Source organism: Girardinichthys multiradiatus, chromosome 3 (genome assembly GCF_021462225.1).
Source record: "Girardinichthys multiradiatus isolate DD_20200921_A chromosome 3, DD_fGirMul_XY1, whole genome shotgun sequence".
Lineage (NCBI taxonomy): Eukaryota > Metazoa > Chordata > Actinopteri > Cyprinodontiformes > Goodeidae > Girardinichthys > Girardinichthys multiradiatus.
In genome coordinates this window covers 13,242,942-13,258,941 of record NC_061796.1, presented here as the reverse complement: position 1 = coordinate 13,258,941, position 16,000 = coordinate 13,242,942, and the positions used below count along the sequence as shown (strand labels likewise).

Sequence of the window (16,000 nt, the reverse complement as noted above, 5' to 3'; positions counted from 1 at the left end):
ATGCCAACTGTAAACAGTGGTCTCCGAACAGTATTGTATTCAATATACAGGGGTTGGACAATGAAACTGAAACACCTGTCATTTTAGTGTGGGAGGTTTCATGGCTAATTTGGACCAGCCTGGTAGCCAGTCTTCATTGATTGCAGATGGCATGTCTCAGATATAACATGCACACTAAAAACTGAAAGGATCCAAGCACACAGCCCTGAGGAACCTGACAGTTCATCTTCCTTTATTACACTTCCCAATGGCCACTCTAAAAGTCCAGCAAATACAGGGGTTGGACAATGAAACTGAAACACCTGTCATTTGAGTGTGGGAGGTTTCATGGCTAAATTGGACCAGCCTGGTAGCCAGTCTTCATTGATTGCACATTGCACCAGTAAGAGCAGAGTGTGAAGGTTCAATTTGCAGGGTAAGAGCACAGTTTTGCTCAAAATATTGAAATGCACACAACATTATGGGTGACATACCAGAGTTCAAAAGAGGACAAATTGTTGGTGCACGTCTTGCTGGTGCATCTGTGACCAAGACAGCAAGTCTTTGTGATGTATCAAGAGCCACGGTATCCAGGGTAATGTCAGCATACCACCAAGAAGGACGAACCACATCCAACAGGGATGTTCGGGTGCTAACCCAGATTGTATCCAAACAAAAACATAAAACCACGGCTGCCCAATTAAATGTGCACCTCAACTCTCCTGTTTCCACCAGAACTGTCTGTCGGGAGCTCCACAGGGTCAATATACACGGCCGGGCTGCTATAGCCAAACCTTTGGTTACTCATGCCAATGCCAAATGTCGGTTTCAATGGTGCAAGGAGCACAAATCTTGGGCTGTGGACAATGTGAAACATGTATTGTTCTTTGATGAGTCCACCTTTACCGTTTTCCCCACATCCGGGAGAGTTGTGTGGAGAAGCCCCAAAGAAGCATACCACCCAGACTCTTGCATGCCCAGAGTGAAGCATGGGGGTGGATCAGTGATGGTTTGGGCTGCCATATCATGGCATTCCCTTGGCCCAATACTTGTGCTAGATGGGCACATCACTGCCAAGGACTACCGAACCATTCTTGAGGACCATGTGCATCCAATGGTTCAAACATTGTATCCTGAAGGCGGTGCCGTGTATCAGGATGACAATGCACCAATACACACAGCAAGACTGGTGAAAGATTGGTTTGATGAACATGAAAGTGAAGTTGAACATCTCCCATGACCTGCACAGTCACCAGATCTAAATATTATTGAGCCACTTTGGGGTGTTTTGGAGGAGCGAGTCAGGAAACGTTTTCCTCCACCAGTATCACGTAGTGACCTGGCCACTATACTGCAAGAAGAATGGCTTACAATCCCTCTGACCACTGTGCAGGACTTGTATATGTCATTCCCAAGACGAATTGACGCTGTATTGGCTGCAAAAGGAGGCCCTACACCATACTAATAAATTACTGTGGTCTAAAACCAGGTGTTTCAGTTTCATTGTCCAACCCCTGTAGTTCATAGAGAGAACAACTTTGCTGTTTACCGTTCACCCTTTCTGTTGTCTGCTCAAAGTATTGCTCTCTCTCACTGCCTGAAGGAACCACAAAACGTTCCCAAAATATTGTACAAAATATTGTTTCCTTTCAGAAGATTCAAGAGCTTCTCAGTCTCAGTGCTTCCTCTGGACGTTTTCCAAACACTTCACTGAGTGTAAAAAGCTAACTTTTAAAGAAACTAGCTTTTTATGCATAGTAAGGTCACTGATATATTTACAAAATCTGTAATACAAGCTGAGTACAAGTCTGTAGTCTACATGAGTAAATTTATTGTTTTATTGAGTATAATTTCAGATTCCAGGCATAATTTTCTAAACCTTATTAGAAAATTATTACTTAGCAAACATGCAGCCAAAGTCATCATCTGTGCTAGGATGTGGCATCTAGACAAAACAAGTATTACAATGGAACTAATCCTGCTTAGCCTGGCCTCCCTCCAAGTCACATTTCCCTGCCCTGTTTGCAGAATCTGAAGAGTAAGAGCTAGATGTGAGTGGGTTCAAACACAAAACAACACACAACCTTAGATGGGGACTATGAATTTGTCTGTGATGTGTTCTACCAATGCTAGAATATTAAATGCATGTGTTATCTCATCATCAGTAGTTTCACACAACTAGCCTACAGTATTATTGAACCAATGTTATTTTTGACTTTGTTTTATGGAATTTCTGTTTCTAGATTCAAAAGGAGGGGTCTATGTAATGTATAAATCCATTTTAAGCTTCTGATACAAATCATATGGACCTCAACTGACAGATAAAAGCACTGTTGTCACAATGGGGGAAAAAAAAAATGGGCATATAGTACAGCAATGCAGTCTAAATGCACAAATTTAAACAATAATTTTCTGGCTTAAAAGTTTTCTTTCATTTCCCTACAGAGGCTGACAAAGTCTAATCAGGTTTCCTCCAGCCAAACAAATCAGTTTTCTGATGTCATCTGTAAAGAAGATAAAACCCTAAAACCGTAGTACCATAGAACAGCAATGCATGTTTCAAGAGGAGAGGTTTTAGCCTTTCTCTGATGTGCAAACCCTCAGTATTTTTGCCAGTAGCCGTCCACCTAAATAGGCAAATATGTATCTTACTCTGAGCTAGCTGGTAAAACTATGAATGCCTTTCTAAGAAGGGTTTACCAGAGTATGTCCCTTCAGTGCAAACCTGTTGTCTAAATGTTGGATAGATGTCATGGGGACACTAAAGTACTAACGTACGGGTGGCAACTCCAGTTTGGGTACTAGAAAATTACCAACCAGTCACACAAATAGCAAAAAACCTATACATGCTAAATCTATACTGTGCAGAAACATGTGGGTGCATCCACATGCACAAACACATTGAGCGTACAGAGCAACTGAATCCCACTACATAACACAATCTTCAGTCTGATTATGATGGTAATTCATCTCTCACCTGTGCAATCCTGCATTTCAGCTCAGCCTTCTCAATGTCCCAGGCACATCTGTCTCTGGTGTACTGCAGCTGGAGCTCGCTCCTCTTCTCCTCCTCTTTTTTCACTTCCGCCTGCACCTCCTCCAAAACCGTCTTCAAGTCCAGCAGAATCCTCCTGTTCTCCCCACCCTGCATTGATACACAGACGGCATCCACTTTTGTCAGTCAGTCATTTCTACCGGTTATTCCATAGTGGGTCGCGGGGGTAGCTGGTGCCTATCTCCAGCAGTCTATGGGCGAGAGGCGGGGTACACCCTGGACAGGTCGCCAGTCCATCGCAGGGCAACACACAAACAACCATACACATACTCATTCATACACCTAAGGGCAATTTAGAGAGACCAATTAACCTAACAGACATTCCACTTTTGTTTGATATGCCAAATAGACAGTCCTAATAATAAACACGTTAGCATGTTTTGTCTTCTAAAATTCTGAATTTGAAGCTCTAAAGAACATTGTTATTTCAGAAGATGGTATTTGGTGGTGCCATTCATGGTGGTACTTGCATGAATGACTGTGGCAACCCCAATATTTTGTGTCATTTATATATAGAGTTGCGTACTTATGTAACAACTATAGCAAAGGTTTAACATAATCAGTAATCAATGTCAACTTAATCCAGGTTTGACCTTTAATGCCTTATCTTTTATTCTAAGGTGACCCCAATGCTAAAACAGTATTAAGTGCTCTTTTTGTGATTTCACAAATAGAATGAAGGTTTTAAATTAATGATGGCATTTTAATTCACTTCTGTTCACAGAGGAATAATTGAGTTTAGGTTTGATCGGTCATAGTATTTTAGATTTTAAACTGGAGATGATCAAGTACAGTATGTGCTTTTTAAAAACATTCAAACAGCTTTTTAATTTAGTCAGATATTGTATGCTTGTGAAAGCAAACTTCCTTTCGTATTCCGTTGCTCTTCCTGTAAACGAAAAGTTACAAAAAAAAGGAATGTGTATGCCTGTCCAAAATGTCAGAGCACACCCCCTACCATCAGGCTCTGCACCGCTGTTTCTGTTGCCAGATGCAGTGAGATGCTAGAAAGGCTAGAAGCAGCAAGCAGAAATTCTCTATTAACAAGCTATAGTGAACAGTCATACATTTTCTACAGTGCTCACATTTTTCTCTGTGCAACACACAGGGCGTCCCCACTGATTGACAGGACATGTAAACAAGCAATAGAAAATAGAAAAGCTTGGGGCCAAGCTTCTTCTCAATGAAGCCCCTACAAAAGGGTGCCCTGGGTTGGGAGCCATATTGACTCTAGTCAATGACAATAAATACACTGTAAATATAGACAGAGAACTCCTTATAAAATATTAGTACTGAAATATAAAGAGGCTATTATTCCTTCATTAAGTCTATTACTTGGATGTCAGCCACTTGTCTCAATAACGACTCCTTCTCACGCATCCATTCTTCTTTATCCTGAACGTGTCGTTTTTTCAGATCCTCCAGTTTCTTTTTAAGCCGCGTTTGCTGTTGCTGCGGACCGGGCCCCGGCCACAGCTGTCCCCTGAGGACCTCAAGCTCCTGGGTCCCTCCCCCTCCCTCTCCCCTGGCTTGCGAAGAGCCGATCGGGGGCTCCTGGATGTGGCTGAAAACTGTGGGCGGAGAGGAGATTCTCCTAAGCGGGTTGCGGTTTTTGCCCCTGCCCCTGTCTGCCTTCTCAATCCTGGAGCGAGGCACAAACTCCCATCCCTGGGACTGCACGTATCCCCCGCCGCCGCCAGCCTGCAGCCCGGCGCCGTTCATAAAGGCGCTCCACATCTCTCAAATGCATGCACACAAAAGACTCAAATATTTAAGGGAAAAATTTGTACAATACGTTGTAAGCGGCCATTTCTGCTCTGAAAAGTTTTGATCAGTTCAGGGAATTTTCCATCATCATTAACTGTAGCCTAAGAAGTTATCCAAACCCGGCCAAATCCCGCCTCGGGGACACAGCTTCCCTCCTGGGAGCAGTCACCGCTGACCCAACGCACTCGACGGGACTGGACGCTTCAGCCTCCTCCATGTCTTCACAAAGATCAGTTCAAGATTTCATTCTGACTCGGTCCTTCTTCAGACCTACTCTCGGCTGTCCACATGCGCTGCTTTTCTTTTGCATGTTCAAACCAAGCTCCCGGTTTGAGCAGTCCCCCTGAAGCGACAGGCGCCCGTAAACCCTCCGAGGCAAAAAGGAGAAGCTCCCAAAAATACCACGGAGTGCTTCTGATGCAAGAGCAGCGGAGAGTATTTTTACCCCCCTGTAACCAGGAGTTTTTCTCTCTCTGAAGCCGAACGACGCCTAGAGGCGACAGCGGAAGAAGAGTCGTCGTTAATCAACGACTTTTAATTACGTCGCCACCTTGCGCTGTAGCCATGGCAACAAATCAATCCGAGCAACGTGTCGCAGTATGAGCTTGATAGCCAAATGCGAACCGTTGGTCCGTTTTTAGAGACCACAAACTACTTCAGTTCTGAGGAGAGAAAATGTTTGACAAACTGCTACTTTTTTTTTTTTTTTTACACAGTAGGTTATCTTAGCTGGGTTGTAAACAAAGCAGGTTTGTTTCTGCCGTTAGCTGAAGTATGAGAGGAGGCTGACTATCACGAGGAGAGCAGAGGGGTGGGCGTTCATTATTCTAGATAGCGGATAGCCTTGCATCACACAGCGCTACATGAAAACGATATATTCTTTGGTTTGTAACCGTCACATAACTCGTAAGCTATAAGTAATAGGTAGCTTATCGGCTGCCTCTAAAGTTCGAGGTGTAAGTCCTCACTCGTACGAAGCATGTGTGACTTGCAGCCTTACCGTGTCTTCTAAAGTTCTGGGAGGTGGAAATGGTTGTCCTCATTTAAAACCTCTCGCCACAGGCCAGCTAGATTTCAGATAGCAGAAACACTTGAACGTGGTCTGGCTGTTAAAAACAACTGCAGAGGGACAGCCTATAGTTAAAATGATGCTTTAATTAACTGGAATAAAATTCCCCTTCTCCTCTTCCTCCGTCCTACTCTTGTATCTCCTCCTCTTCCTCCCACAGCTGGAACTAAGACAGCGCGTGACGTGAAACATCCCACTGGTGGGATAAGAGAAGCGGTCCGAGTCCACCTCCCATCCTGGTGGCCAGACAAGTACCCCCGAACCCCCATCTGCACATTTTTGTGCTGGTTTTTACAGACCCCACCCGTGGCTATTTTTAAAGAATCTAGATTGCTCTAAAACCACAATCCAAATAGGTAAAATGCCAGTCTGACCAATCACATTGCTGAGAGGGTCTGCACTAAACTTGTACTCTTAAAAACAGAAATACACTAGAGAGGTGAGAAAGAAAACACATTACATGCATGAAAAATGAAAAGATGTATCACAAGATTTAAAAGAATTTAACACATTGAGTAAAAAAAAAAAAAAAATGTAAAACACAAAACACTATGATGACTATAAAAAGGTGCCTAGACAAGAAAAGAATAAATAGTGATTAAAAACAGCGATAAGAAAGTAATGTTAACTGACCCCGAAGACATGTACAAAGAGTTATAAATCTTAAAAGAAACATAGCATAATCAAAGAAAAAAATAAGGCAGAACATTACAGAAAAATAAAATCTGCACACATGGCCCACAAATCATATGGCCTTGGTGTGTGCGCCCAATTTGAATGGCCAATAGATCATTTGTTGTGCATTATGTCACCTGCTCAGTGACTGAGCACAGAGAAACTCTTAGGAAACACACAGCGGCTTGCAAAGTATTCACACTGCAGGAACCTTTTTTTTTTATTTTGTCATATTACAACAACAATTGTAATTTATTGTATTTTACTTGGATCTTATGTGATAAAACAAAAAAAAGGGACACAATTAGAAAGTGATATAATTTCAAAGTTGTAGAAGTGGGACATGCATTTATATACAGCCTATTTTAATCCGACATCTTTAAATAAAATATTGTGTAATCAACTGCCTTCAGAAGTCATCTAATTAGTAAATAGAGTCCATTTGTGTGAAATTTAATCTCAGCATGAATATAGCTGTTCAGTGAAGACCTCAGATGACTCCACAAACCTTTATGGTAGAGTAGTGAGAAGAAAGTCATTTTTTGAAAGAAAACCATAAGACGTGTTGCTTAACGTTTATCACAAGTCATGTGCAAGGCAAACATGTGGAAAGAGGCACCAAAATGAAACAAACACTACACCTTCCTGAACATGTGTGGTGGCAGCATCATGATGTGGGGACATTTTTTTGGGGTAGGAATAGGGAAACTGGTCACAGTTACGGAAAAGATAAATGTGAAATACTCCAGAGGTGTGAATACTTTTGCAAGGCGCCGTGCTTTGAGTGATCAAATTAGGGCATAAAGCTGTGGAATCGAAGTAAACTAAATTACCCTTACTGACTAAAAAGTTATATAAAATAGCCATAAATTGATGCAGAGTTAATAAAAGGATAAATGGCTCAACCAAACTGAAAAAAAAAAACATTAGGAAGAACATTACAAAAATATGATATATGCAACAGATCACCAAATTAGGTGGCTTGTCTGTGTGGGTGCATGTGTTTTTGTTTTAATCCTAGTGTGTTTCAATGGCTGAAAGATGATGATTACACATTATGTAACCAGATCAGTGACTCAGCAAAGAAAACTTTCAGGAAATATAGGCCTTATAAATGTAAACACCGACAGCAACTGTCACTGTTATTGTGGGCATGAGCTTGAGTTGCTGTCTGCATGTTTCTGTGCATGCACCACTGCTGCCATAACGCAAACCTCAGCATGTACCTTTCAGAGCTCTGTCTATTCGCAGATGTATACAGTGAATGTTGGATGGTTTAGGAAAATTTTAGAAACCATTGTTTCACCGACCCATTCAAACCCCCAGTGGATGAACTACAAAATAAACTGAGTCCAGTCTACACACTGTGGTTTCAAGCTCTTCACAGTTCGGTAAACAGATTTTTTTCCCCCCATTCTTGCAACAGTCTCAGAGCTTGCATTATACGCAGTGGGCTCAAGTTGTTCAGTGTATGTTTGAAAGCGAATTCCTTTGGAACAATACTCACCTAACACTCCAGCATCACTCCCAAGATGTGTTGTATCCAGGGTGATGCAAGCCTAGCAGTAGGTGAACGATTCGAGTCATACTTGGAAAGTTGAACTGTCCTGTACCTTGAGTGACCTAATGCGATGTGTTCAACAGAACAGAACTCAAACAAATGAATAAAGTAGCAAACAATATGGAAAAATGTGCACTGTGTGATCCTGAGCATGTGCTTTACAGAACAAAGAACAGGGTGAAAAGAAATACCAATTTGAAAATGGTGGCATAAGAGAGTGAGGAAAACAGAACAAGGATGAGGATAAGCAAAATAATGGGTTGAAACATCTGGATGGATGTGAAGGGATGAAGAGCAGAAGTACAGTTAGTCAGTATGTTGAAACTAGACAAGGAAACAGTAAAAATGACATGTTTGCAGTAACGTACAGACAGTGGTTCTTCTGACTCTCTATCATCCTGCTTGGGGACATCCAGTCGGTCTATGAAGGTCTGTAGCTCTTTCCTAAAAGCCTTCATCTGGGCATTGATTCGATACAGAAGCTCATGCTCTCTGATCCTGTAGAGCAAGTGTAGAAAAACTAAATCCAAGTTTTCACAATACAATGTAGTGATTTTGTTTAATTTATTACCTGCCACCTTCATCATCCTCATCCAGCCTGGCAAACAGCTCCCCGTTGGTGACGTATACTCGGGCCTCGGCTATGATTGTGCTGGTGTCAGCGATGAGCCTGTCGATGGTCCGGCCCAGCCTCTCTGCCTCGATGCGGATGTCAATCATCTGCTGCCGGTCCCGCAGGCTTCTGGATAAAAAACGGCTATCTACTGGTGAGTAAAGGGAGCGCGTCGGGGTCACGCAGCGGATGTTTCTCACCTCGTCAGAGTCACTCTCTCCTCCAATGGGGCCCTCTCGCTTGCGGTGTGGTGGGAGGAGGCGAGGGGAGGCAGCAGAGGTTGAGGGGGTGTCATCGTCCCGTCCCCCATCACTTTCCGCATCACTGTCTCGAGGGCTGCCACGGATGCCCAGGTGGGAGGCCAGGTCATAACGCTGCATGTTAGAGAGCAGCACACGGTTTTCGTACTGGAGCTGCATGACTTTGCCGCTCAGTTCATTGATCTGGAGGCGTGCTGCTTTTAGCTCCTCCTGGAGGGCCTCCACTTTTGCCAGATCAGCTCCACCTGAAGGTGAATTAAGGTGAGAATGAACTTATTTTATAAGTTCTTCAATGATGCTATTGTCATTGTAAGACATACAGGATCTGTCCACCTGGTACACTGGAGAATAAGAAAATATTATCTGCAGTAAAAGGATTTTGTGCCATGCAGCAAATTTTTCATTTAAAAGAAATAAAAACAAACCTCCCCCATGTCTTGATCCCGCCTCATGGGACCCAGCCTTGTATTTGAGCTTATTGAGCTCATTTGTTACCTGAAGAAATGTAATTGCAATCTTTAGTCCGAGTTCGCAGAGGCTTTTGAATTTGTGTGCTCTTTGTTCTCATCTAAAACTTAGTTTTTATGATCCAACCAACAAACCTTTTTGTTTTCTTCTTCTACATCAGCTAAGCTCCTGCGGAGGAGTTCCGCCTCATCCTCTACCAGCTGAAGCTGCTGCCTTAGTTCAGACAGGGCCTCCCCTTGTTTCCTGCTCTGCTGACCACCACTGCCAGTGCCATCCCCTCCTGCTGCTGCAAGACTAGAAAATACAGGTAATAAATATGTTTAGGTTTGTTGGCTTTCTTAATCTTTATATAAAATTGCCAAAGAGCAAGTTTTCAAATGTGATATAAAGTTTCAGTTGTCAAATTGCCATTAAATTTCAACAGATAGTGTTAATTGAAATAAAGGGTACCTGTCCTCCCTCATGTTATCCAGTTCAGCCTTCAGGCCCCTGTTCTCCACCTCCAGCTCCACAATCTTCCTCCCCAAGATGTTTGCCTCCTCCTCCACAAGGCGTAAACGGAGTTTCAGCTCAGATTCTCGGGTGGTGGGAGGCCCTCCGGCCTCACCTTTGGGCAGGGGGCTGTCCACATCCCCATAGAAGGAGCGGTACTTCTGCAGTTCCTGCTCAAGTCGATCTTTCTCTTTGTCAATCTTTGCCATCTTTTTTCTCATTAAGATAGCTTCCTCCTTGATGAAGGCTAGCTGGCATTTCAGGTCCTCATTTTCTTCCTGCAAAAAGGTAATGTTTTTTTTTTTTTTTACTTGCCTTGTTACTTTAGCCCACCAGATGGATGAAATGAATGTTTTAGAGCAAAAAAAAAAAAAAAATAAAAAAAATCAGCATATGTTTTGTAACTTTGGTGTATTTATATCTTAAGCACATATTTTAAATTATGCCTCTGGAGATCATTGGAGGAACACCTCACTAGTGAACATTTCCATTATGGTAGTGACAGTATCGTGCTGTGGGATTGTTTTAGTGCGGCAGGGACGGGGAGCTTTTGGGAAGATGGATGGAGTGAAATACTAGGCAATACTGAAAAAAAAAAAAAACTGTTAGAGGCTGCTACAGACATGAAACAGGGTTGGAGGTTCACCTTCCGCCAGGGCGACCTCAAAAGACTTGTAGCTGTAATTTCAGTGAAAGATGGTTATAGACAGTTGACTCAGGGGGTCTAAATAGAATTGCACACCACACTTTTGAAAGCCATGTTTCCTTTTCCTTACACTTCACAATTATGCTCTACTCTTTTGTTGGTCTGACACATTAAATCCAAATACAATATATTTAATGTGAAAAAATATTTTTTTTTTGAAAACCTTAAAAGGGCATTCATATTTTTCAGGGAATTTTACTATGTAGGCCTTTCTACTTAAAATATCCTTTCAGGTTCATAACTTGATAGATGAGTAATGCAAATGTTAACTCACCTCAACAGGCATCTGTGGTGTCTTTTTCTCAGTTCTCTGTGGGTCCTTACTTCCTTTTCTTTTTAGGGAGAGCTGCACAGAAACAATGGTAATTAAAATTCTCATATTACTGTTTTTTTAACTAAAGGTGGTGATTTAATCCAGATTTTTGCATGACGAAGTTTATTTACAGAATGAGAATACTATCTAAATTTTCCTGCTAACACTTTAGGTAAAATATTCAAATATAAATCAGGCTGCTCAGATTTACTTTTCTTTTTCTCAACCATGCAATCAGAAACATCACTAAAAACACATCATGAGGTCAAAAATGTTGTGTTGCAGTTTAGTGAAAGGAACCTTCGTTCTAAAAAACAAAACAAACAAACATGACATTGCTGCTTAAGTTTCATTTAGGTTATATTTTCAGTTTTATGTTTTACTGACTATGATTGAAAACATACAGTACTGTGCAAAAGTTTTAAGCAGGTGTGAAAAAGTGATGTAAACAAAGAAAGCTTTAAAAAATTGAAGTGTTAATCATTTATTTTCATCAATCAACAAAATGCAGTGAATGAACAAAAGAGAAATCTAAATCAAATCAATATTTGGTGTGACCACCATTTGCCTTCAAAACAGCATCAATTCTTGCACACAGTTTTTGAAGAAACTCGGCTGGTAGGTTGTTCCAGACATCTTGGAGAACTAACCACAGATCTTTGTGGATGTAGGCTTTCTCACGGCCTTCTGTCTCTTCATGTAATCCCAAGCACACTGGATGATGTTGAGATCAGGGCTCTCTGGGGGCCACACCATCACTTCCAGTAAGTCTTGTTCTTCTTTACATTGAAGATAGTTCGTAATGACTTTGGCTCTATGTTTGGGTTTGCTCACTTAGCATTTTGTAAATTGATAAAAAAAAAAAAAATCATCATTTATATTTCTGAAAGCATTCTTTGTTTACAGCATTTTTTCACACCTGCCTAAACCTTTTGCACAGTACTGCACATATATATTGGATTCAGTTCCACAATCAGTTAATTAGTGCCTACTATAGTTTTAAACATTCCTTTGTAATCATCATCGCATGCTGCCTTGTCACTTTTGTGTATCATGCTTGGAATTTCAACCTGTTGTTCACACTGCTGTCTTTTATCATTCACACTCCATGTTATCTGAATGCATATTAGACCAGCTTATATTTGCTCTACGTAACTGACCAACACACTGAAATACAAATACAAACCCATCACCTCCAGTTTCTCACCTCTTTGGCTTTCTCCAGTTCATTTTGCAGAGCCTGTTTGGTGACCTCCACTTCTATCAGCTGCTGCCTCAGCTTCTCGTTTTCTTCCTCTGTCTTTGTCCTCTTCTCCTCCACGTTCTCCAGCTCATGGTGCAAGCGGACCGACACGTCCTTTGCCACCTGAAGAAGAGGCCAAGAAAAAAACAAATACAGTACCTTGTGAAAGTATTCATACACAGCAAGCCAAAAGTTTGGAAGTAAGGCCTGTCAGAATCCACGGTGGCTGTGTGCAGGTTATGTGTGTGCTGTGCTGTGCTGTTTTTTCAGCTTCTCCATTCAAGGTGTGAGGGGCAAGTGCTTCTGCACAGGTGTTCCGCATCTGAGAGTAATCAGCTGGGCTTCTTTATGGAGTGGAGAGCCAGCGGAAGGCGTCAGCTCGTTGTTGTTCATTCAGTGATCCTACGTTGTCGAGTGTTTCATGGATTTTTCTGTACCTGCAGTCTTGAGTCATTTCTGGAGGAGTGTGGAAACTCTAAGTTGCGACGCCTTCGACTGATGGTCCCTGCTCTATTCTCCAACTCCAAAGAACTCACCAAGCCTAACTCAGAGGAGTATTCACCTGCCTGTCCACCCTGCCAAACATAGACACCATGGAGAAGGACTTATTCCCCCGTCTAGTTCAAAATACCCACTCAAATTATTCCAGTCCGATCCACTGACCCAGTCCTGGTTCCTGTTCATCCACCACTCTGGGTTTAAGTATAAACCGTTTGAAAACATACTCTCTGCTTCTCGTGATTGTGTGTTATCAGAGTCTCAAAACTAACCATTACAACAAGGCCAATACAGGCAACTTCCAAGCCTCTGTTCACAATGTCTTTCTTAAAACATTTCTAATGTTTTTTTGATGTATTGAATACATAATCAGGCTTTAATTTCATTGACATCCATCCTTTTCCTAAATTTACCTTTAGGTATGCAGATAATTACTAAATGTGTTAAAAAAGAAAACAAGGGCTTTGTTTTAGGTTTGAGAAGATTTGCAAGAGTCACAACGTAAAAAAGTAAAAAAAAAAAACATTACAGTTTGTCTTTCATATATATATACAGGGGTTGGACAATGAAAAATGGTGTAGGGCCTCCTTTTGCGGCCAATACAGTGTCAATTCGTCTTGGGAATGACATATACAAGTCCTGCACAGTGGTCAGAGGGATTTTAAGCCGTTCTTCTTGCAGGATAGTGGCCAGGTCACTACGTGATACTGGTGGAGGAAAGCGTTTCCTGACTCGCTCCTCCAAAACACCGCAAAGTGGCTCAATAATATTTAGATCTGGTGACTGTGCAGGCCATGGGAGATGTTCAACTTCACTTTCATGTTCATCAAACCAATCTTTCACCAGTCTTGCTGTGTGTATTGGTGCATTGTCATCCTGATACACGGCACCGCCTTCAGGATACAATGTTTGAACCATTGGATGCACATGGTCCTCAAGAATGGTTCGGTAGTCCTTTGCCCATCTAGCATAAGTATTGGGCCAAGGGAATGCCATGATATGGCAGTCCAAACCATCACTGATCCACCCCCATGCTTCACTCTGGGCATGCAACAGTCTGGGTGGTACGCTTCTTTGGGGCTTCTCCACACCGTAACTCTCCCGGATGTGGGGTAAACAGTAAAGGTGGACTCATTAGAGAACAATACATGTTTCACATTGACCACAGCCCAAGATTTGCGCTCCTTGCACCATTGAAACCAACGTTTGGCATTAGCATGAGTGACCAAAGGTTTGGCTATAGCAGCCCGGCCGTGTATATTGACCCTGTGGAGCTCCCGACGGACAGTTCTGGTGGAAACAGGAGAGTTGAGGTGCACATTTAATTCTGCCGTGATTTGGGCAGCCGTGGTTTTATGTTTTTTGGATACAATCCAGGTTAGCACCCAAACATCCCTTTCAGACAGCTTCCTCTTGCGTCCACAGTTAATCCTGTTGGATGTGGTTCGTCCTTCTTGGTGGTATGCTGACATTACCCTGGATACCGTGGCTCTTGATACATCACAAAGACTTGCTGTCTTGGTCACAGATGCGCCAGCAAGACGTGCACCAACAATTTGTCCTCTTTTGAACTCTGGTATGTAACCCATAATGTTGTGTGCATTTCAATATTTTTAGCAAAACTGTGCTCTTACCCTGCTAATTGAACCTTCACACTCTGCTCTTACTGGTGCAATGTGCAATCAATGAAGACTGGCTACCAGGCTGGTCCAAATTAGCCATGAAACCTCCCGCACTAAAATGACAGGTGTTTCAGTTTCATTGTCCAACCCCTGTAGATGCCATGCTATTGTTAAACCAATTGGAGGTTACTTTAAAGAAAGTTAGAAAGCAAGAAGCAAAAAAACCCCAAATACCTGATAATTATAGTAAAACAAATTCTGATGTTTTTAGTTTTTAAATAGTTAGAGAACAAACATTGTCAAAAAGACCAAGGAATGCTCCAGATGAGTTCAGCAAAGTTAGGATAAAGCAATAGAAAACTTTGAACATGGAGGTGGCAGCATCATACTGTGGGAAGGCTATTATTCAAGGAATGTGGTTAGAGATGATGGGAAGATGGATGTAAGGATGGGCATTAATCGTTACGTTTCTAATTATGATAAGTATCATAATAAGAATTTTTATTTATTGTAACAATGATAAATTAAAATTAATTATATCTTATTTATAATATCTGCTTAACAAGAAAAGATAAAAAAGAGCCTTCAGAGAGGGAGGCAGGCAGTTATTGAGTAGTATACAGAAGCAACTTAAAGTCAAAATAAGAGACAGCAAAGAGGTGTACAAGAAGGAGCTGGAGAACAAGCTCCAGCTAAACAATATCAGTGATGGGTGGTGAGGGATGAAGAAGATCTCAGGTTTCAAGCAGAAGGAAGATCGGATCGATGGATGTCTGGACAGAGCCAATGAACTGAACACATTCTTCAATAGGTTCAGCTAAGAAACAAGCTCAGCATCCTCCTCTCCTGCTCACAGCTAAGGGATATTCCACCCTCCTTTGACCCAAAGCTTGTCACACCTCAAATGTTTTATCTTGTACCTCAGCCCTAGACCCTTCTGCTTCTACATGTTTGCCTTCAACCATATCAGAAGATGCTGATGCTTCCTTTGCTTCCCCCTTCCACTTGTGTGTCTCAAGAAATCAGGTGAAGAGACATCTGGAAAGATTGAACTGGAACAAGGCTGCACGTCCAGATCTTGTCAGCCCTAGAGTCCTGAAGGGCTGTGCAGAGCACCTCTGTAGGATTCTGCAGCACCTCTTCAACCTTAACCTGGCCCAGATGAAGGTTCCAGCGTTGTGGAAGACCTCCTGTCTTGTTCTGATACCAAAGAAAACTCACCCATCAGTCTTCAATAACTATAGACCTGTTGCCCTGACATCTCACATCATGAAGATCCTAGAGAGACTCCTGTTGGCCCACCTGAGTAAGCAAACAATAAACTATCAGGACGTCCTTCAGTTTGCTTATTGCTGTGGAGTTGGAGTTGAAGATGCCATCATACACCTGCTTCAACAAACCCACTGTCATCTGGACAAAGCCAGTAGCACTGTGAGGATCATGTTCTTTGATTTCTCCAGTGCATTTAACACAATTCAACCTGATTTGCTTTGTCAAAAACTCCAGAAGACTCAGGTGGAGGCCTCAACAATCTCCTGGATCAAAGACTACCTGACAAACAGACCACAGTTTGTGAGACTGAAGGGTTCTGCGTCTAACCAGGTAATCAGCAGCACAGGAGTACCACAGGGGACTGTACTCTCACCATTCATTTTCACTCAGTACACCTCAGACTTCCA

At 42.1% G+C, this 16,000-nt stretch overlaps 1 protein-coding gene across 5 annotated transcripts in view; it reads right to left on the bottom strand.

Annotated features, from left to right (window-relative positions):
• LOC124865657 (protein SOGA3-like) overlaps positions 1-16,000 on the bottom strand; it is a 38,120-nt gene that overhangs the window by 16,131 nt on the left and 5,989 nt on the right. The window contains exons 4-12 of one of the 5 annotated variants that reach the window (XM_047360947.1): positions 12,166-12,324; positions 10,920-10,991; positions 9,898-10,217; positions 9,582-9,741; positions 9,405-9,474; positions 8,678-9,224; positions 8,475-8,604; positions 8,053-8,168; positions 2,989-3,124 (exon numbers count right to left, since the gene is read on the bottom strand). In XM_047360947.1, the coding sequence (XP_047216903.1) occupies positions 8,067-8,168; positions 8,475-8,604; positions 8,678-9,224; positions 9,405-9,474; positions 9,582-9,741; positions 9,898-10,217; positions 10,920-10,991; positions 12,166-12,324 (1,560 nt within the window). In that variant the 3' untranslated portion in view covers positions 2,989-3,124; positions 8,053-8,066. Of the gene's footprint in view, positions 1-2,956; positions 3,125-4,369; positions 5,772-8,052; positions 8,376-8,474; positions 8,605-8,677; positions 9,225-9,404; positions 9,475-9,581; positions 9,742-9,897; positions 10,218-10,919; positions 10,992-12,165; positions 12,325-16,000 lie in introns of those variants that run through there. The other 4 variants (XR_007037642.1, XM_047360948.1, XM_047360949.1 and 1 more) reach the window with 4 other exon arrangements.